The 22,865-nt window shown below is 44.9% G+C and overlaps 1 protein-coding gene across 6 annotated transcripts in view; it reads left to right on the forward strand.

Moving 5' to 3' along the window:
- LOC137436667 (Golgi pH regulator) overlaps window positions 1–22,865 on the forward strand; it is a 57,701-nt gene that overhangs the window by 30,168 nt on the left and 4,668 nt on the right. For 4 of the 6 annotated variants that reach the window (XM_068130662.2, XM_068130664.2, XM_068130663.2 and 1 more), the window contains 9 exons: window positions 642–743; window positions 2,177–2,297; window positions 3,249–3,329; window positions 7,324–7,424; window positions 14,792–14,880; window positions 17,174–17,266; window positions 17,453–17,548; window positions 19,252–19,341; window positions 22,390–22,455. In XM_068130662.2, coding sequence (XP_067986763.1) covers window positions 642–743; window positions 2,177–2,297; window positions 3,249–3,329; window positions 7,324–7,424; window positions 14,792–14,880; window positions 17,174–17,266; window positions 17,453–17,548; window positions 19,252–19,341; window positions 22,390–22,455 — 839 coding nt within the window. Of the gene's footprint in view, window positions 1–641; window positions 744–2,176; window positions 2,298–3,248; window positions 3,330–7,323; window positions 7,425–14,791; window positions 14,881–17,173; window positions 17,267–17,452; window positions 17,549–19,251; window positions 19,359–22,389; window positions 22,456–22,865 lie in introns of all 6 variants that reach the window. The other 2 variants (XM_068130666.2, XM_078786661.1) reach the window with 1 other exon arrangement.

Genomic DNA, 22,865 nt, shown 5'->3' on the forward strand with positions numbered 1-22,865 from the left:
TCTTGTACTGTTGCTTACCTATCTCCTCAGCCTGTTGAACAGTAGAAACAACAGTTGGGTCAGCAATGTCTCTTGTGTCCAGCCGCAGCAAGTCTGTACTCTCTTCTAGGAAGTCTGTACTCTCTCGTTTTCGCGGTGGGTCCATATCTGGAATTATTCATTAGACTATTATCTATGACTGTGCCAAATTTCATGCTTGTACGTATAAACCCACAATTGTTACACCTATCTGCCTGACTATAATAGGTTCACCGACATCCTTCTTACAGGAGGGAAATGTTCCACATCTATTAGGCCCGACCTCCACAATTCCACTTGATCCTTGTGCTTCCCTTTTGAGCACTCCTCATGGATGCACCGATAAAATGCTGATTTTTCTTGGGAACACCAACATCCCTTTAAAGCATTATCAGGCTTTTAAAGCATGAACCGCTGACCTCCCAAACTCAGAGCGGATGCTCTAACCATTACGTCACCGAGTCTGGGTTGCTCCAACTATTTTTTAGTTTCTTCAAAAAAAATCGGTTCTATCAATTTTAAATTTATTTCTGAAAGGGCAGAGCATGCTACACCTAGAAACGCTGTATAGAATGTGAATTGTGGGCGGATGTGGCAGTGAACATGTGCCCGTGCTGCCGCAGTGTCCAGCAAGAGGTTACCTGCTGCATGCACGGTTTGGGGCTCCTTCATGCTGCTCTTCTGGAAGATTGGTGATCCCTTTCCCATCCTCAGCCCTCGCCATGGTACAAGTGAAACCCACAAACACTGGTTTTGAGGTGCTAAAACGAATTTGATGGTTATTGAACAAGGAGAAAAAGCCATCAAATGTCATAGCCCCCTTGATTTTAGTAATTTTGCTGTACAAAGTTAAAGGCCGTCAGTCGGCCATCTTTGGTCGGATGATAAAACAAAATCTTCTGCATATGTATATTCTCATGTATTGTCTTTGTGCCATGTTTGAACAAAATCGGACCAAGCATATTCAACAAATGGTTGGGGACACGTTTAAGTCACAAAATGGCCACCAGTCTACCAGTTGGCCATCTTTGATCAGATCGCAAAATAAAGTGAGGTGTATGTGTATGCCATCATGTACTGTGCTTGTCAGGTATAAACAAAATTGGTCCATACATGTCCGAGATATGATTGCGGACGGATGCACTGATGGATGGACGAGACCCAATCTATAAGCCCCCGTTTTGGACTAAGTCCAACGGGGGCTAAAAACTGTTTGGTCCGAATGGAAAATATATGTGTAGCTGCAGGTTGTTTGTGGTTCAAGTGTCATGAATCTTAAAAAAAAAAAAAAATTGGTCCTTTCATTTGCCTTCATTTATATTTGTCTCCACTTTTTTAATACGTGTGGTGTGTAGGGGCCAGGGGTATTGTAATGAGCTGTCTCTCCGTCCATCTCCTCCTGATTGTCTGTGCATAAATTAATCAAACTTGGTGGTTATGATCAACACATAGCTCAAAGGTGTAAGAGCAGTATCATTTTGGACCCGCACCCTGGGGCCCTGTGGTAGGGTCAAAAGGTCAAATAACCAAACATCGCAATTATGGGCACATTTTAAAATCACAATTTCTTATGCAGCCTGGTGCTTCCGGTTGCATCATTGCTTGGAGCATGGCTGTGCCATGACAGAGACTTGAACTCAAGACCCTAACATCTTAAGTCGGCTACTTTAATCGTTAAGCCAACACCAGGTTCAACATTTTTATTTAAACTATGTATATGCAATCGATTGTTTGAATTAGTTCATGGTGCCGGGGATAGCCTGCCTACTCGTCCTGAAGGACACAGTGGGATTTTTAACGTCCACCAATGAATGTTGGCAGATGACACACGTGTTTAACGTCCATCCGAGGGCCGACACACACATTGATGAATCACCCTGCCTGTGTAACACCGGAAATAGTTTTCTAGCTGTGTCAGGATTTGAACCCGGGCTAGACTGCTTAGAGGCGAGTGTGTGTACCTCTAGGCCACCCTGTCAGCCCTTGGTCCAAGATGGCCAATAAATATTGCCATGCAGTATGCTTGATGCCACCAGTATTTTTGTTGGGTAATTGCCCTTCCAAAGGGTGCCCTTCCAAGCGTAATGCGTTGAAACATATAATGGCATAATGCTTAATTGATGGGGATTTTGTACACTTTTACTTGTGTGCTTTTCAGGAGTGCTGTCAATTGAACAATTGATCAGCCGTGTTGGTGTGGTTGGTGTGACACTCATGGCCTTGCTTTCTGGCTTTGGTGCTGTCAACTGTCCTTACACTTACATGGCGTACTTCCTAAGGTATGTCATTATCCCTACCCACTACCCAGCGTTGTCAACCCTATTTCACAGTTGTTTTTTTTGTATACATGGTCAAGGTTTGTGAAACTGGTTGCTTTGCCTTTGTGAAAGTCAAATGAAGAATGATTTTGTTTTCCAATTCACTTTGCCTGTACCAAGAGCACTGCACAACATGAGATATTTGTAGCATTCAGTGAATGTGAGCACTTTATATATTCTGGATAAAGGGTAAAAGTTATGACCTATATCCTATTGTGTTAAAGAACTACTTGAGAAAGAATTATCATAAGGATCTGTTTTGTTGTTTTTGTTGTTTTTGTTTTCTTCTTTGTTTGTCCGGGCGATATCTCAGCCATCCTTTGAGCTAGAAAGCTGAAATTTAGGCACAATAGTGAGCAAGTGCTTTGGCAAAAACGGTATTTTTGTTTTTTGATTAATCAATTAATTGATTCATTACTTAATTAAATTATCGATTTAAAAAGTACTTATTATCTTTCTCATTTTAGCAATATCTCAGGCACCTTTTGAGCCAGGTAGCTGACATTTGGACATGACAGTGAACAAGTGATTTGGCTATAAAGGATATTTTTGATTTATTGATTAATCAATTAATCGATAAATTATTTCATTTTTCTATTAATTAATTTAATATTCAAAAAGTTACAGCTACGGATGAAACACTGGTGGTTTAAGTTTGCTATTGGCCAATTGATTAAGAAATTAAGTATTTTACGATATGTTTTTTTTTTTTTAATTACGTAATTAATCAATGAATTATTGTACGCCTCTCCCTCCCAACACCGTCTCCATGTGCTGCAGCCTGCACGGCGGCATCGCCGGGCGCCTAAGATGCCTAAGGCCTAAGGCCTAAAGATTTGTTATTAATTTATTTTGCATGAGGGGTGGTGTACTTTGAATGTATTGATGAACTTGTTTCCTTTTTTTTTGCAGGATAGTTACTGATGCTGATGTTTTTGCACTGGAGCGCAGATTGCTGCAGACGCTCGACATGATTGTCAGCAAAAAGAAAAGGTAACAGTTTGCCATTATAACTGCAAGTGCAACCCAATAGTTATAGGAATAAAACCACCGTTTAGAGGCCATTTTTCCCCGCAAAGCGGAGGTTGGCCTTTTTTGGGGACCGTGGTTGTTGTTTTTTGGTCCCCTTTTTGAAGCAATGTTTTACGGCTGGATGCCCTTCCTGACGCCAACCCTTTTTGTCGCCTTTTTACGACAAGCAGGGAATTACCAGTGAACTGGTACTCAATTAGCCGACCTCAGAAGGATGACAGGCTGAGTCAACCCCCCTGGCGTTAATTCAGCAATCGACCGGGATTCGAACCCAGGATCCTTGGATCCTAAGCTGTCACCCTAGCCGCTAGGCCAACACCAGGCTTGGGTGCTAGCCCAACACCCAATAGTTATAGGAATCAGAAACCAAGTTAAACAAGAAAGAGCAGAGATTGCAGACCGTCGCCAGGACGTGTTTTTAATGGTTTTTAAGGCTTTTGTGTTAAAGCAAATATGGCGGCCGAACCACGTGACCGCTGACGTTATCACTATTTTATTTTCTCCACCAATTTATCCCGAGATGACGCTCAAGAAATTTCATCTTGATTGGATGAAATTTTGTACTTGTTGAAGTATGACGTCATAATGGAGGAACCTATGACATCATCATTAACATATGTTATTCCCCATGGAGAGTTCTTTACAATGAGGCATCTCAATTTTTTTTCTATGCAGAGCTTTCGGAGATATAGAGGTGCGAAGCTTTTCAGTTTTTCCAAGATGACGCCAGTACCACGTGACATATGACGTCATAATTATCATTACATAATTATACAGGAGGAGGTGCACCTATGATGAAAATTTTCTGTCAATCGGACCAACAATTGCCGAGAAAATCGTATTTATTCTGTGCGGACAAACAAACAGACAAACAGACAGACAGACAGACAGACAAACAGACTCAAATGAAATACCTTCTCCTTTGGCGAGGGTAATAAATAGGCCAGACTGCTCTGATGTCATCTCTTGAGGTTGTAGTTCAGACCTCTGCTGATTTGAGGGCCCCTGGGAGCACCCCTAATCAGAAATCGAAAAATCTAAGACTGAGCAATCCTGCGGACCATCGAGTGTAAGGGCTGTATTGGGTTTTAGAGCAATCGTTTGGTAAATAAGGACGAGTAGGGGTCCTAAGTTTAATGGGTAACACACCCCTCTATCCTCCCCTTCCCCCCCCCTTTTTCCCCCGGTTTATAAGGGAGGAGGAGGAGGAGGAGCAAAAATGATTGATTTCATCCATCTCTTGAGAAAATACTCTGATTTTAAAATTCTACCAAAAATTCATCATTTTATTAGGTTTATAACAATATACAATTTTAGTTGTAATTTTATGAATTATGTTGAGATTACAGTATAAAAAATAAATGATTTTTAATATCAGGAGGAGTGATATGGTCTCAGTGATCTAACACTGTTCTCCCCCATGCCTGCATGTGTGCTGCCCACTGCCGCCTCAATCAGGTCTCTCTCATTTTGCCCTTTTGACCTTTTTTGACCCTTTGAGACGTTTTATCTCCTTTTAACCTGCATCTCCTCTCATTCTTTGGTGCAGCCATGCATTTTCATCTACCTGTTTCCTCTTTTCATCCTTATTACCTTTGCCACCAAAGGTGGTCGGAGGTTATGTTTTCACCCCTGCTGCTTGTCTGTCTGTGAACAAGATGTCCCAAAAGGTTGTGGACACATTCGGTCGGAACTTGGTGGACAGGTTGCAGGTGTAACAAGAAGAATTGATTCAATTTTGGTGAAGATCCGGATCCAGATGCGTATCCGATACTTATTAAGTGATTCTTCACCATTGAGATATAGGGCTAAAACCAATATATAGCACGATATCTCAAAACATTGTGGCCGAGTTATGCCAAAACTTGGTGGATGAGTTGGGTAGGTGACAAGAACAAGCCAATTAGATTTAGATTCAGGTCCGGATCCAGATCAGGCCTATCAGTGGATAGAAAACATAAACTGTTCAGCTTGGTGAAGGTATGTGCTCTGCCGAGTGTCGCCAGACCAACTACGGTAGTTAGCAAAACTGTCAATAAGAACAATCGGGATGTTAATTCCTCCTTGACACTCAACGTTGCTACGGTACTTCCACTAGAAAAATCATTCAGATTGCAGACCCTTACCAGGACTGCATGATTTTATAGACGACTCACATTCTATAATTGCACATACTTCATAGAGGTACTTGGTTAAAAAATAAATCTAACGTGTAAAAATTGTGGTCTATGTTTGTACATTCTGTGCAGACAAACAAACGGACCAAATGCAATACCCTCTCCTCTGGCAAGGGTAAAATTGTAAAAGAATGTATAGGTAGTGTATCTGCCAAAAGGTATGTAAACAAGTTGGGGATGGTCACAATAAATTATCATGTGAAACCACCCCTACATCTTTCTTTGATTAATGGTTGTTCCTGCAAATTACGCTATTCTAGCCTGGTGTTGGCTTAGTGGTTAGGGTGCCGGCTTGGGATCCTAGGATCCTGGGTTCGAATCCCGGTCGATCGCTGAATTAACGCCAGGGGGGGTTGACTCAGCCTGTCATCCTTCCGAGGTCGGCAAATTGAGTACCAGCTTGCTGGGATGAATGATCCCGGTGTGTACCCCGGTTAGAATAGGTACACCGTATCCCTGTGCATCGTAAGAGCATGACCAATGGTTGGCGTCAGGAAGGGCATCCGGCCATAAAAACATTGCCTCAAACAGGGAACCATGATTGTCATGGGGCCTGCAAGGCTAACCCCTGCTCTAGCGGGGAAAATGGCCTTAAAACGATCATTCATTCATATTCATTTCCTGCAAATTACGCTATTCTCGAAGGATCTGTTCCCTAAGGAAGTGGCCAAGGGGGTTGTGTTATTATCCTTATTTAAACGTGTAATTCAAAATAACTTTCGAGAATACCTCCTGCTGTGTAATTCAAAACACCTCACTGCACTGGAAAACGTGGGGACAGGTATACTGTACTGTAGAGAGGGGGGGGGGGGGGGGGCTTGTAATACCTTCTCTCACCTGAAGGAGGCGCTACACGATACTCATTTACATAGAGAATTGCGTCCCCCTCTCTCGCCACCCAAGACCACCAACAAAGATAACACCCCTATACACTAACTGGGGTCATGCTGATCCTACGTAGCAAGTCTTGGATGCAATCGGCCCAGAACTGTAGGAGGAATAGCGCGACAAACATGCGCATGCACACACACGTACCGGTCCATGAATTATAGTCAGGATATCTCTCTCGTTTTGAGTTCACAATCACCACAAACACTAGGTGAATCATGCGTGTGTCTTTGGTTGTTATCTCCATATTCGAGTTTCAGAAGGTGGAACGGAGCCCTCCCACTTCTCGAAGTATCCACCTCCGTTTCGGTAAGGGATGGTTCATGGACTAAGCTGTGACGTTTTGTTTGGTTTTGAGGGCTCTTTTCAGGATTGTCACCGAGCCCTGGACGGCATCCAACTGCAGTTCGTTTGTAGTAATATTCCCTGCAATGTTTGTTAAGATATCTGTAAGGTTTTTTTTTTTATCATTCTCTACAGAGCATCACAGCACAATCACCATTTACTATCATTGCAGGTGGGTGGATACAAAGATGGACAGGAAGCAACCATTATTTAAATAAAGATGTAGGGGTGGTTTTGCATGATCATTTATTGTGACCATCCCTACCTTGTTTACAAACCATTACAAAAAAAAAGTTTATTACTTGTAACATTAAGGATTCTGATAAACTGAAGCAATACTGCTTGTACACATGTCCACCTCAAATTGAACATCCCTTTAATGCATTAAGAATGAACTCAATTTGTTGGCCCTTCATGACCATGAGCTTTGATTGCACTTTCCTTTCCTGAGGATTCGTCATGCATAGCAATTGGTGCTTCTGGACTGAAGTTCAACGCTTATTTCTACATTCACACTTTACATTATTCACATTCTTATTTTAAAGGCTTGCCATGATGGAAAGGGAACAGGGAGGAAAAGAGGCCAAGGCAGGAGGGTTGTGGAGCATGCTTCGCAGCGTTGCTTCACCGACCCACACTACTGAAGGTATGTCTGTGTACGTTTGTGTGTTTCCCTGTGTCTGCCACCATATATGAACGAACATATGAGCTCAAAACACAAAGTAGTTTTTGGGAAAGGAATATGTACAATGTTTGATATGGAAGAATGTATAGAAACTTATTTTTTTCCATGTGTATGGACAATGACAAGATATGTAAATGGTAGAACTTGTTTGAAACCACTACCATGGAAGTTGTGAACCATGTTATTTGAGGGGGTGAGGGTGGTGATGTTGAATTTCTGCTCGATTTGCCCATTCAGTCCATATTGAAATGTCATAATATTAATGATCTGAGTATAATACAGCCCACTGGTTGAGTTTCATTAGCTCGTCTCCATTTTTTTTTAATGCCTAAGCTGACAAAGTCGTCAGAGCCATTATGTTTTCGCGTTGTCCGACCGTCAGTACGTCCATCCGTCCGTGATAGGTTTTATTATCGCGATAATTTAAGAATGGCTGAAGGGATCCATGCCAAACTTGGTCCAAGTATTATAATGACACAAATATTAACTGATTAGAATATAGGATCAAGAGGTCAAAGGTCAGAGGTACCGTTAAGTTAAAAATTCTGTTACAAAACTAACTTGTGAACCAGTGATGGGATTTTGACTACCCTTGGTATAAGAACAGGCATCCCTCGTTATACGCCTGGGTTACGTTCCAGTAAACCGAGCTGTATAGTGGGTAGCTGTATAACGAACCATTGCACCTATGGGAAATAAGGGGATGCGTTCCAGGGGTGCGGGGTTATCACCCAACATGATGGTTTTTGCACATTTATTGTAAAAAAAAAAAAAAGACCCAAAGTGAATTGAACACATATAAAATAGCATATTTGTATGTTTCGTATTCATAATGATTCAACCACAAATGTTGTTTGCTGTCTGAGGGGAAAGAAAAGGAAGCAGCCCTTTTGACGAGGTGTGACTCAGCCGTTTTCTCCCATAGACTTTGACGCAGCTCGCAGTGCCATGGACAAGGCAAAGCTCCTATTCTTTAGCATGCCTGCTTTTGTTATTACTTCGGGCATAAGCGTCTTTCATGAGCCCCGCGGCTCTCCCCTCTCATTTGGCCATTGGTCATTATTCCGCCTGGTGGGCGGGGTGACTCGGATCCATGAGCTCCAACTGCAACCACCACGCCGTTTGATGGCACTTGCTTATTTTCCGCCATGTTTGTGGTGCAAGGCTTAGCAAGTTTTTTTTTTTTTTTTTAAAGTATTTGATCCACCACACGGTAACCCGGGTTGCCCCGTGATTTTAAATCATTTTACATAATTAATTAATCTATTTTAGGAAGCCTGTTGTTGGCTTAGCGGTTAGGGTGCTGGCTTGGGATCCGAGGATCCTGGGTTCGAATACTGGTTGATCGCTGAATTAACACCAGGGTGGTTGACTCAGCCCGTCATCCTTCCGAGGTCGGCAAATTGAGTACCAGTTCACTGGTAATTCCCTGTGTGTCGCAAGAGGTGACTAACAGGGTTGGCGGGAGGAAGGGCATCCAGCCATAAAACATTGCTTCATAAAGGGGACCACGGTGCCTGAAAAAGGCCAACCCCTGGCCTGCGGGGAAAAATGGCCTCTAAAGGTGGTACTAAGGGGAGTGTAACCCGGGTTCGCGTGATAGGAAAATCCTTTGTGACACAAACCTGACGAATGAAAACACAGTTAAAAATAATTACCTCGGACAAAGACCTTTTATAAGGACATGGGTTGAATCCCTGCTTGAAAGAATGCCAACCCCCTCCCCGCCATCACTGTCCTCTCTCCAACTCACAATCCCACGAGATATGCGGAAAGGACGACCCAAAACCAATTATCTTCTTTTTGACTTCTATATAAACATCATTAAAAGGAAATAGACTTTTTTTTTTTCTTTTTTTTTAAATACAGAATCGAGGCTCGTGAAAGATTTATTTCACAAACAAATCAAACGGACAAACAAAATATTGTTGCGGATATGAGGACTGTATTTTTTTTTGATTGTGTTGTATTGTGGTAAATTGGTGATGAATATTGCTTGAGTCTGCGCCTCCTGCCTCCGGAGCTGTGTAAAGGTCAAAAGGGCGTCCCATAATTAGTCCACAAGCATACACGTCAGCTAATCATAGAATACCCCTGTTCGATAGTTATATCTTATTCTGTGTTTTAGGGTAAGGCTGTGTCTCCCATTAATTGAAATACTCCATTGCACCAGTGAAAGAGATAGATTCCCTTCATTCCCACTCCCAAAACTTCATTCCCACTCCCAAAACTTCCGTTCCCAGTGTCTATTACCTCCCTTCCAATTGCCAACTGCATTTTGGGCGGTTTTCTCTTCAACCACCATTGACCACGAGGCAGGGTCGGAGAAGAAAGGCGTGTCTCCACCTCGTCATAGAGGGGAGGAGTGAGCCAGCCCCACTCGACCAACCATGAGCCAGGGGTTTGGCTAGAGAGGGCGGAGGAAGAGCGATCGGGGAGGTTCGCAAAGGTTGAGGGGCGGGGCCTATATAACCCACGGCAGGGCGTTTCCCGAAGAGATGAGCTTTTACAGAGTCGAGGAGGGAGGAGATCAGAAGACAGGAAGGCCTTGAGTTGGACTAAGCAAGAGAGGAAGTTGTTGGACTGGGTGGGACTAAGAAAGAGAGAGAAAGAGTCCTGAAGCTTGTGAGGGAAGGAGAGAGAACCCGTCACACCAACCCCCCACCAGCCGCGTTGGCTCCACCAAGCGTTCACCTCCACCAAGGCTCCACCAAGCGTTCACCTCCACCAAGGCTCCACCAAGCTCCACGTTGGCTCCACCAAGCGTTCACCTCCACCAAGGCTCCACCAAGCTCCGCGTTGGCTCCACCAAGCGTTCACCTCCACCAAGGCTCCACCAAGCTCCGCGTTGGCTCCACCAAGCGTTCACCTCCACCAAGGCTCCACCAAGCACCGCGTTGGCTCCACCAAGCATTCACCTCCACCAAGGCTCCACCAAGCTCCGCGTTGGCTCCACCAAGCGTTCACCTCCACCAACGCTCCACCAAGCTCCGCGTTGGCTCCACCAAGTGTTCACCTCCACCAAGGCTCCACCAAGCTCCGTGTTGGCTCCACCAAGCGTCCACCTCCACCAAGGCTCCACCAAGCTCCGCGTTGGCTCCACCAAGCGTTCACCTCCACCAAGGCTCCACCAAGCTCCGCGTTGGCTCCACCAAGCGTTCACCTCCACCAAGGCTCCACCAAGCTCCGCGTTGGCTCCACCAAGCGTTCACCTCCACCAAGGCTCCACCAAGCTCCGCATTGGCTCCACCAAGCATTCACCTCCACCAAGGCTCCACCAAGCTCCGCGTTGGCTCCACCAAGCGTTCACCTCCACCAAGCTCCACGTTGGCTCCACCAAGCGTTCACCTCCACCAAGCTCCGCATTGGCCCCACCAAGCGTTCACCTCCACCAAAGCTCCACCAAGCTCCGCATTGGCTCCACCAAGCATTCACCTCCACCAAGCTCCACGTTGGCTCCACCAAGCGTTCACCTCCACCAAAGCTCCACCAAGCTCCGCATTGGCTCCACCAAGCGTTCACCTCCACCAAAGCTCCACCAAGCTCCGCGTTGGCTCCACCAAGCGTTCACCTCCAGCCATCCACCTCCTGCGATTCCTGTCATCATTCCCCGCGTGAGTCTGTCTTTTGTTTGTTCTGTCCTGGGTTAATTAAGACTGTAGGTAAGCTAGTATCTGCACTGTGTCACCTGCGTCTTATGTGTTGTAAATAAACGTGACTGCTTTCTTTTTGCTTGTGTGTATAATAAATCCTGTTATTCCTCCGTACTCTGTCTTCTTCTCTCTTCCTCTTTACATTCGGTCGCTTTAGAGGTTTCCCGATTGAATACCTGTGGCGCGATTGGTCAACGTTGGGGGAGTCGGGCTAATCGGGGATCCTGTAACGGTCGCGGTTGACCATCCGCTCGGCCCAAAGTAACATCTTGTCCGCGACCCGTAACAATATATAAAAGGAGGGAGCGGTAGACAAGATGGGGAGAGAAGGGGAAGCACACAAACACAACATTTGAGAGCAGGGACATCGGGAGATGTGTGGGAGGGAGAGGGCTTGGGGGGAGGAGGCGTGGGAAGGGGGGGGGGGGGGTGTGGGAGAAGTATAAAACACAAGGACACCAAGGACTTCCAGGACAGAAGTTGGTATTTCAAAAAAGTGTATTTGGGGTGAAATTAGCGGGGGTAGAAAAGATCAAGGTTTTGGATGGGGGAAGATAAGAGATGGTGGTGAACAGCTGTTTTAAAGACCTGGAGGGAGGAGTGGGATTGAAGGGAGTGGGGGAGTTTGTTCCAGAGGCGGGAGAAAAGGGGAATGAAAGAGTGAAGGTGAGCAGAGAGCCTAGATTTTGGCAGTTTAACCATAAGAGGGTTGCAGGCAGATCTTGTGCGACCTGTAGGAATATTGGGGGGACAGAGCACAGAGAGAGCTGGGGGAGCAAGGCCGGAGAGGAGTCGGTAGAAGACAGAAAGACCACAACCAGCCTGCGGTGAGTGAGTGAAAGGCCCTCGTAGTTAGCTTCATCACAGGAGATTCCAATGATTCAGAAAGCTTTGGTTTCAACAGCGTGAAGCCGAGCTAGGTGTGAGGCAGGAGCACCGGCCCAGAGGGGGGAACAGTATTCTATTGAGCTGCAGATGAAAGCCTTGTATGTGGTGAGGAGCTCAGGTGTGCCAAGGAAGGACTTCGCATGACGGAGGATGCCCAGTCGGCGACTGGCTTTGGAGGCCAGCTTGGAAATGTGGTTTTTCCCAAGGAAGATCATGGCAGATAGTGAGACCCAAAAGCTTGAGCGACAGAACTTCATGGAGAGGATTGTTGAGAAAGTAGATGGGAGGGTTTTCCATTCGGTCTTTTCGGAGAGACATAGTAAGAGTGTGAGATTTGTCAGGATTGAAAGACATAAATTGAAAGATTGAAACACATCTTGCCAAGGCCGTAACACCGATCGGCTCAAAATCCTTTTAACTGTTGACTTGGTAGTTTTTACAATGAAGGATACACGTGTCGGGAGTACATACTACAAAGCGATTGTGAATGTGACAGCTCTGAGGCGTCTTTCGCTTCGCACCGCTGTGACGGCGAGCACCAACATGCCGGCTGTAAGATTAAAATCTGGCTTCAAGCCCCCTCACCACCTAAAGCCGTCAACCAGACATATTAACACGGTCCTCCCCCTTCATTCCTGTTCTTCAAAGCAAAGCGGTAAAAATTGTTGTGTAGCCATTATATAGTTGCGGTTTTGAGTTTGTACTAATAAAGGTAAATTTTCCCCCTCATAGTTAGTCACACTACAACACGTAGCCTCGCGATAGTTCAGTTATTTCATAGTAAATGTAAGCATAGCCCTTTTCCTGTGTTAGTCTTGCGTTGAGTAGAATAATGAGAGTTAGGTCCTTTCTTGCCTTATGCCGCCTTATGCTGCCTTTGGCTTTTTGGCGCAAATTAACACGAGGCAGGCTTGGCAAATCGAGGCACGACCGAAGGAGGGCGGAGGAGAAGCTGACGGTAAGCGCGAGCCACCAATCAGGGCTCGAAGGGAGTGGCTGCGGCACTGCGTCACAAGGCGTGGTTAGAACATTTGAGAGAGCTAAGGGGGTTGGCCATATAACCCGTTGCGCGAAGCCCCCACCTCAGTTCTGTGGAGGGAGGCGCTTGAACAAGTTCGGAGTTCTGGAAGTTCTGGTGGGAGAGGCGCTTGTGAGAGTGCAGTTCTGTGAGAGTTGAGTTATGGGCAGAGGCGCTTGTGAGCAAGTTACGAGTTCTGAGAGAAGATGCGCATGAATCAAGCTATAAGCGCTCTTACAAATTGGACGCTCGGTTGAGCTTGAGACAGAGCCTCTATTGGGTTACGCGAGTGAGAGCGCGCCGGTAATTAAACGCGCTGTGGAAAACCGCCAAGCCTGGCGAGAGACGCGTACATTTCCCTCACGTCTGCCTGATCTGCCCTTTGTTCGAGAGACGCGCTGCAAGGATCCCTCCCACCGCCTGCTTCCCTTCATCGCGGGACATGCTGTGACCGGGGAGAGCCACGCCGGGTGGAGCCGTTCCTGGACGACCTAGTCGGCGCGTTCAGAGCGAGTGAACATCATCCTCCTCTCATTTCTCTTGTGAGTGTGATCGGGCCCGTGTCTGGGGTTAACTTAAGGCTGTATAAGACTGCTCTGTGTCTCTGTGCTTCTACCGATCATTGTACATAATAATAATTAAACCTGTGTTCTTCCTTTATTCGACCGTCTTGTCCCTTCCATCATTGACTAAGCGTGGTACGAATAAAATCGATCTAATCAGGTTCCAATACCAAGGTAACAGCACGGACCACGTGGTACGCAATCCGCTCGGTGTACTCAATTTACGCGTGGCTCGTGCGAGGCTTGATTCCCTGCTTCCGCGGCGGCGCAGGTATTTACGTACGTGCGAGAATTGTCCTGAAACCCTACCTTGCGTTTGCCCGGGAGGGTCGATTCAAGTCTCTCGGTTGCGCCGACCCAACAAGAACAAGGGGCTTAATCCCCCCCTTGGTAAGGTCAGGAGGTCGTGCGGAAACCGTAACAATTTATTACTAGCAACGGTACCCGTCCTATGGACGGAGGGAGCTTTAATTGGGAGGCGCAAACGATTATTTAAACGATTTATATAAACGTCCATTAACTCATATCACACGCAAATCATCAAAATCTAAATAGTATTTTTATAATTTCAATAAAAGCCACATCACTGTTCATATCGGTAAATATTATTCCATCGTGTTTCAAAATTGTGACATCAACTGTACGCTTTTCTTTAGGAAAAAAAATGGAATGAATTTGTACCTCTTCTTCAGCTTAGAACTTCAGGATAGACGACATTCCTGATAAAAGTTCCTTTTCTCTCTTCGAAGTTCTTGGCAAACATTTTTATATTGTCGCTGCTGCCAACATAACATGCATGGCATTATTCATTACATTCATTAATTCATTCATTCATTGAAGCCTCACCCGTAGGGCAGGTACCGTTGCTAGTTTAATTAATTTACGCTTTTGCTAAACATTCAATTTAAGGAAATAACTGTACTATATTAAGCAGCTTTAACACGTAGGAGTCATTCCCACAAAAAAATATAGGATTTGAGAGTATTGATGAACAGGGAGTTGGAGCACGCCTTCATGTGGTGGCTCTGACTTCAAGATGAAGCAAACAATCCTCATCCTTTCCGCTGCAGTCCTACTATGGATGAATTGCAGCTGGTGGACTCGAGCAATGGCGCAACGTTTGAAGGGTAGTGAGGTGAAGGGATGGTGTTGACCCCTTTTGTTTAGCATTTAGTTGACATTCCCCTTTATGTATCTGTCTTACAGGCTGTGGTGCTTTAAGGGAGGAAGTGTCTGCACTAGAAGAGCTTAGTAGGCAACTCTTTGTGGAAGTGGTAGATCTACATGCGAGTAAGGTACTGCAATCGCCTTTGATGTTTCATTGTCATCCTGTGATAGTTTTCTATCTATTTTAACATTTTATCACATTGTTTGCCCTCTCTGTTCTACAGAGCTTTCTATTGGCAGTATGTAGTAAAATAGGAGGGGGTGTGGGATGTCACCTTTCTCCAGACGTGCTGCATGGGCCAGGTTGTGTCGATTGACCCGACAATCTCTTTGAGACGACATAAACATAATTATCTGAGTTCTTCTAAATTTGTACAAGAGTGACTGTGAAATAGTCCAGTAAATTTGGACTATTACTACACAGGATGACCTCTGCCTCGGCCATTTCTGGCCAAAAATAGCCAGATACACTAAATGCCCATAGCAAACTATAAACTACTGGACACCTCCATTTCACTTAGCGTCTGTGGATGATGTGCATGACGGGTGTTGCCTTGCAACGCTTCTCCACGATGAATCATTGCAGGCCTATGCAGGTGCAATTCCCACGTCATTTTTCCTTGTTACTGTGTGCCCCGGTGTCAATTGTTTGCCACACATCCACACCTTGTTGCCCCCCGATCAGCATCAAAACCAGCAGTAGGAGGGATTTGTGCTTTGTAGCCACCTGCGAGAGTTTCCCTCGGCTGCAAGATTTTTGACATCCCGAAAATCCGGCAACGGACCGTTTGGGAAACGCACATATGGTGGCGTTCAAAAATTATGTAACTCTTTTTTTTTTAGTGAGGTGCGTACGGTCTTGATGAAACTTTACAAATAATTTAACACTTGACCCAAACAAAGCCAATGGAAATCTGACACAACAGAAGCCGGACTATATTATCAGTAGAGGCCTATACAGGCCTAATGTGATATAGGCCCACCAGGAAACAAGATGGTGGCCATATCATTTATTTTTGGCACTATAGTGGGTGGAGTGGCACTATAGTGGCACTATAGCCTGGTGTTGGCTTAGCGGTTGGGGTGCCGGCTTGGGATCCCAGGATCCTGGGTTCGAATCCCGGTCGATCGCTGAATTAAGGCCAGGGGGGTTGACTCAGCCTGTCATCCTTCCGAGGTCGGCAAATTGAGTACCAGCTTGCTGGGATGAATGATCCCGGTGTGTACCCCGGTTTAGAATAGGTACACCGTATCCCTGCGCATCGTAAGAGGCGACCAAGGGTTGGCGCCAGGAAGGACATCCGGCCATAAAAACATTGCCTCAAACAGGGAACCATGATTGTCATGGGGCCCGCAAGGCTAACCCCCGCTCTAGCGGGGAAAATGGCCTTAAAACGATCATTCTATTTCATATTCCTCATGAAATTATCTCAACCTGATTAGATCATGGCTTTGATTGGCTGAATTATGTTGCCATGGCAACCATTTCGGTAACTTCCCTTGTGTATGCGATATTTCAAAAACCGTTTAAGATTTAGCTTTCATATTAAACAGATCTATTCCTCACACCATCCAAAAGGTGGTGGACCTATCGTATCAGCACCTTGTTTATTTTGAGTCGGACCATTAGCCTTTTGGTGCACACTTCTTATTTGATGCCATTTGCAAGAGTACATTACATCCATTGCCGTTGGGAGCAAGCGGCACAATCTTATTTCACAATGTTATACGATTCTGATACTTCATCGTTGTCACCTCTATCAGTGGTCGTTTAGTCACCCTTACCAAGGTGGGCCTGAAATGCAGGTAGGTCGCTCTGTATTGTTTTGGATACTTCAAAGGGAGGACTCATTTGTTTTATTTTGAATACTTTATGAAATGAAACACATGCTTGTTTGGGTTAAAGCCTGGTGTTGGCTTAATGGTTAAGGTGGCTGGCTTGAGATCTCAGGGTCCTGAGTTCAAGCCCCTGTCATGCCATTGGATTAACTAACACCAGGTGGGTTGACTTAGCCTAACATCCTTCTGAGGTCGGCAAGCTGAGTACTAGCTTACTGGGAAGAATGAGTCATTTGAGTACCGGTATCATGTATCAGAGTGGTGACCCGTCCAGGATTGTGGCCAACAGCCTAGGAAACTGCTTCAGTAGCGCTATGCATCTGCAGATGTAAAAGGAGTGGTCCTCCTCCTCCTCCTCCTTCTTCTTCTTCTTGTTTGAAATTCCCAACTTTCATGCTGGGCATCAAGTTTCATGTACTGTATATATTGATCTGTCCATCAGATAATTGTCCTTTTAATTCACGTAAAGTACACCGATGTCTCCTAACATCCTGGTTATATATTTGAGGTATGTATAAGTTCCTTCTGTTCGATTTCGATCATGATTTTAAAAAGCCATTCCCTGTATTATTTAACCTGTAGGAACGAGTGGCCTATTCACGCACTCTGCAGGGACGGTACTTTAACTACCTGGGTTACTTCTTCTCCGGCTACTGCATCTGGAAAATATTCATCGTGAGTTGACCATCAGTCTTTCAAGGTCTGTGGGCGAAATGATGTGGTCGGTTGCATACTTGCACTATGAGCTGTCCCAATACCCTCTTTCCTCACTCTTCTACCATAGTTTTTTTTCCCTTGTTGTCCACAATCTTGTATTGATTGTACTAAATGAATTCATTAACACTGTGTTTAAATTGCTAGGCAACTGTGAACATCGTGTTTGACCGAGTGGGGAAGACGGACCCTGTGACACGGGGCTTGGAGATAACGGCTGGGTATCTTGGGCTCAGCTTCGATGTGAGTTAAATGCAACACAGGACATGCGGCACACGCGTGGACGGCACATGCCATGCACCACTGGATTACTTCATCATAATTGTGACTTTTATTTAAAATTGCTGTGCATGTGGATTATATTTGGAATTTTTCTTCAAATCTCTTGGTAGTCATTGTTGTGCAGTCGTTGTAGCGTCAGGCTCCCACTTCTTGGAGATTGTGACCATTAACCTTTTACACAAATTATCCTAAAATTTCAACCTGTTTGAGGAAATTGTATACATAGTGGAACAGATGGTTAATGAAAGCATTTGTCCCCCTCCTTAAAAATAGGAGTCCACTCCTGCCTGCCCTCTGTGTGTGGGATGAATACTTCCTCTCCAACACCAAATTGTAAACTTGTTCAGGCTCGAGAGGTTTACCCTGTATCGTCTAACCCAAACCACACACCGATTCTGAAACCAGCAAAATTTCTCCTCCAAACCTGGTTCAAATAGTTCACCATCTTCTGGTCCAGACACAAAGATCTTGCAGAAGGTGCAACAAAAGTTTTTATGACTTGATTTTTAAAAGCTGTGACCACCAGAGAATGGATCGGTAGCAACCATGAGGGCAGCAGACGAGCTAATCTACCGGTATCACCAAGTTCATTGGGGCTGGGATAGCTCAGAGCCCTTCGCTGTCAGAAAACTATCCATCTGATCTTACTTTCTGTTATGTGAGTTGTCTTGGGTGTCGTTATATCTTCTATAAACAAGTAGTGCGGTCTGCCCTTGTGTACCCATTAGCACTGGGGTTCTTAACCTGGGGTATCCATACCCCTTGCCTTGGGGGTATGGGGACCAAAATCTGGGGGTATGGGACTCGTAATAAATAATAATAATAAATTTTAATAAATTCTATAAAATATGAACTTTAAATATATAATAAATATTTAATTATTGAACCTGAAATCAAAGTGGAGAAATCGACTTGATGTGTCTGATGATATGCGAGTGGCGTTGTCACGAACCGTGCCACGATTCCATATACTGATTGCACGAAAACAGCAGCAACAATCTCACTGGATTAGTAAAACGGCTTGCATAAACCTGCATGTTTTAGTTTAGTTTAGTTTGTTTTGTTTCTTTGTTAACAAGCAAAGAAATAAATAGGGATAAAATCCGAATGATTTTCTTTCCTGTTCTGTTCCTAATTATCCACATGTAAAACTGAGCTATTGAAATATTTTGAAGTCACACTGGAACCTAATAAAAGGACTGGTAATCAGGCGTGGATTCCCGAACTTTGCCCATTTTCTGGGTAATAAGTTACCAATTTTCATCCAAAAAAATAGGCAATTAAAGTAAAAACACCTCTCAGAATGCACCACAGAGCACCTAGAAATCAAAAAATTATAGGGGGACATGACCACAGTCCCCCCTAGCTATGCGCACCTCTGGTGCGCCTTGGTCAGTCAACAGTCTGGCGAAGGGGGTATGAGGACATCGTGGGCAATCCGTTGGGGGTCTTGACAGGGAAAAAGGTTAAGAATCCCTGATTAGCACATTCAATGCTTCCATATATTTAGTTGAATATGTTTCTGTTAGAGAACCTCCAGCTATATACCTGTTGATAAATTAAATTATTTTGAAGCTTGGGGACAGAATAGCCAAGCCATACCTGCTGATACAAGTAAGAAACGATCGTATGTGTGATTAATTATAGACTGTGCTTGTATGCAGGTGAAGTTTTGGTCACAGCACGTCTCTTTCATCCTTGTGGGAATCATCGTCATCACCTCTATCAGGGGTCTTTTAATCACCCTTACCAAGGTGGGCCTGGAAGGCAGGTAGGTCGCTCTGTTGATGGGTTTGTTCCCTGTGTGTTTCATTGGTTAGTATAGTTGATAGACAAATTGCACAAATAAGAACTTGTTGATTTGGACACCCAAAGGCTTCATCTGTGGAACACCTGCAAGGTGTCATGTGTTATCTGGGGAAATAGTGTATTTTAACATGGCATTTGATGGATAACTGTTACAATTTCACCAAACTGTGAAAGACCAGAAAGGATGCGGTAAGACAGAGAGACCACTGACCTCTCCGTGATATATACTAGAGGAAAAAAGTTCATATGTGAAATGAAAAATGAAAACAAACGCATCATGTTGTTTGGTCATATGAATATTGTTTTGTTTGATAAACATGAAATTAACATGAAAATGCCAACACATGTGTGGAAGACATGTCTCCAGAGGCTTGAAGAGGGGTGCAGTCAAAAGTCAGCAAACAGCTCAATATCTGGTGTGACCACCATTTGCGTTGACACATGCTTGGCGACGGCTCCTCATTGAGGACACAATATGGTTGAAGAAGGCTTGAGGGATGTCATTCCAGATCTATATTAAGAGCTGCCGCAGTTCGGCCAGCATCGCTGCCTGGTTTTTAAGACTGCGCAATCGTTGTTCCATTTCATCCCACACACGAAAAAAAAATCAGGCGAAACAGCTGGCTAGAAAAGTGTGGGAATGTTCTGTTGTGCGATGAAGTCGGTGACAACTCATGTCACATGAGGGTGACGTACAAAACATGCGTCAGTGTAACGTTCCCCTTCCCATCGATAAACACAACTACGGCCATCACTACTTTCAAGATGGGACCTTGCTCGACTCATCTATAAAGAGGATATCAGCCCAATCTTGTCTCCTGAACCTCAGATGTTGTCTACACCAAGCGAGGCACGCATGGCAATAACATGGCAACAAAATCGGACATACTGCTGGTCATCGTGGTCGGATATCATGCTCGCGTAACCGATTTGTGACAGTCTGGCACTGATTGGTCATAAGCCAGGGATGCTGCGAACTATCAAACTTGCTGTCTGAAACCGATTCCTAAGGTACACCAATCAGATATGGTTGTCTTGCCGACGTGACGTCACACATGGTCGCTTAGGACGTGACGGTATCTGATGTTACCAGTTCATTAATGACGTCTCCAGAGTGACTGTATGGTGTTCTGATGAACACCAAAACGCCTTGACTCAATGTTTTGTGACATTCCTGTCTCAAGCATGCCAACAGCACGTCATGGCATCATGTTTCTGACGTTTGTACATCAATATGTTTTTCACAGCTGGGATGGTTCACCAAATTGTGCTGTGTTGCAATTTGCTCAGTACGTGTAGCACTGTCATGTGACTCAGTACATGTGCATGGCAATTTGTGCATGCAGTGCATAGTATGCACGTGCAAATTCTGGATATTCACAGGTAGACTGGGGAACATGTCAAGGCACATGTTGTCTGACCATTATATTGCTCGGATATATGTTGGTATCATTTTGTGTAAAACATTTTTCGTGCACAGGAACCTTTTTCCGTTGGTATACATTTTAAAAAAAGATAACCAAAATATTGTTACGTTTATGGGGGTAGATGATGAAATACCATAGTAGAGGCAGGATTGTATTGGTATAGCATGGACCGTGGACGAGTAGGAGACATCTCGATGTATTTAAGCAGGAAAACTGGTGCTTAAGATTGTTTGTGTCTTCACACGGGGGGGGGGGGGGGGGGGGAGGGGGGAGGGGGTGAAGCTGTGTTAAGTAGATAGGGTTTAAGATTAGTTTTCCCCAGTATGTGATTTCCCCCCTGTGGCTTTTCTTTGCACCACATTTTTTACAAATGACAAAAAGGCCGACAATAAAAACCCTCGTACAACAACAACAATAACAACAATCGTCCCCTGCAAGCAGGCAGAGCAATTCGGCAAGTAAACCTCGCCCACCAACCGAGTAAGGAAAAAGGCCACGCCCCCAGAGTGATACGGGGGTGGGGGGGGGGGGGGGCGGCATGTGGAAGAGCAAAGCCAGCAGTCCATGCCCTGAAGTTCGTCATTGGTTAAGCAAGACCATGGGGTCATTCGACGGAGCTCGGCCATTGGTCGGGGTGACATCAGATTGAGGAGGTTCGAGTGGAAGAAGAATCTCTCTCTCTCTCTCCCTCTCTCCCTCTCTCCCTCCCTCCCTCTCTCTCCCCCTCTCGGCTGGTTCTTGCATAAGCAGGATGGGTGCAATATAGCTCTTGTATTGTGTGGACTTTTGGTGCTTTGGAGGAGGATGTTGCAGCTGTCAAAGAGGAGCAATAAGGCAGCGGTTTACAGGGGTCTTGGCACTTTGAACGGAGAGAGAGCAAAAAGAGGGCCGTCTTCACAGCTCGCTCGACGGCTCTGTGCACGCTGGCTCGGCGCCATATTGGGTGCTCAGACGCGGGAAGCGTTGGATTTGGCCACCACTGCCGACTTTCTGTGCGCATCGCCGTCGTCAGCTCGGCACCATATTGGGCGCTGTATGTATTTGAGTCTGCGTGGAGGATCCTCACCGTAGGGAATTTGTTTTACCTCACCGTTCATTTTTATTCATTGCTTTACTTTCATTAAATCATTATTGGGGCATTTTTTTTTATTGGTTGTGTCATGTTTGTGGGTTTCGGGAATCAACCTGTGTGCTTCGTTCAGGAAAACACCTCGCCGCCTTCCGTCCCACGCACCATAAAAATAACCGCCAATAATTCGGCCGTTCACCTTGGTAATTAAAGACCGTCCGGCTATCTGTCCAAGGCTGGTGTTCATCGGCTACGGACGTGACAATATGTATATTCTGGTTTTTCTTTTTTTAATCTTCATTCTTTTTTTATAATCTATATTAAAGGTTTTCAGGTTTCCTTTCTGTTAGCTGCGTGCTTGTAAACGGTAATTCTGTTAATGTTGGTAAAAACCATGGGGTGTACAAATTTAAGTATCCAATCGAACTTGCATTTTTAGGCTGAAATTTGTCACGTATTTGCCTGTATGGCTCACCCTTCTATCCTATCCATTGCAGTTTTTCTACGCCATCTCCAGCACAAAGTCTTCTAATGTCATCGTGCTGGTCCTTGCACAGATCATGGTGAGTGAAAGGCATATAAAAAGAGCGAGCTTGAGCAGGGACTGGATGAAAGGCAGAACTCTGTGCTGTATTACTACATAAGCATAATTAACTTCAATTAAATTAATAAATTAACTTCCATCCTCATGAAAGGATGGCACCTGACATTGTAATTGATGTAACCCTGCAAATGTCATCTATACAACTACTTTTGGGATAATTTGCCATATCCTGGAAGAGAAATATTATGCTGATAACTAATGAGTAATGTAGCAAAGCAGGAAACATCAATTTGTAATTTGGTCAGAGCACCAGCACACAACGACCGGCTCTCTGCGAAAGTTACCGTGAAATATTTACCATCCACAAGAGAATGCGACTCAGATATGAGAGTTCTACGGAGTGAAGTGGAAGTCGGGGCCGATCACCAT

Source organism: Myxine glutinosa, chromosome 11, assembly GCF_964187855.1.
Source record: "Myxine glutinosa chromosome 11, kmMyxGlut1.1, whole genome shotgun sequence".
Lineage (NCBI taxonomy): Eukaryota > Metazoa > Chordata > Myxini > Myxiniformes > Myxinidae > Myxine > Myxine glutinosa.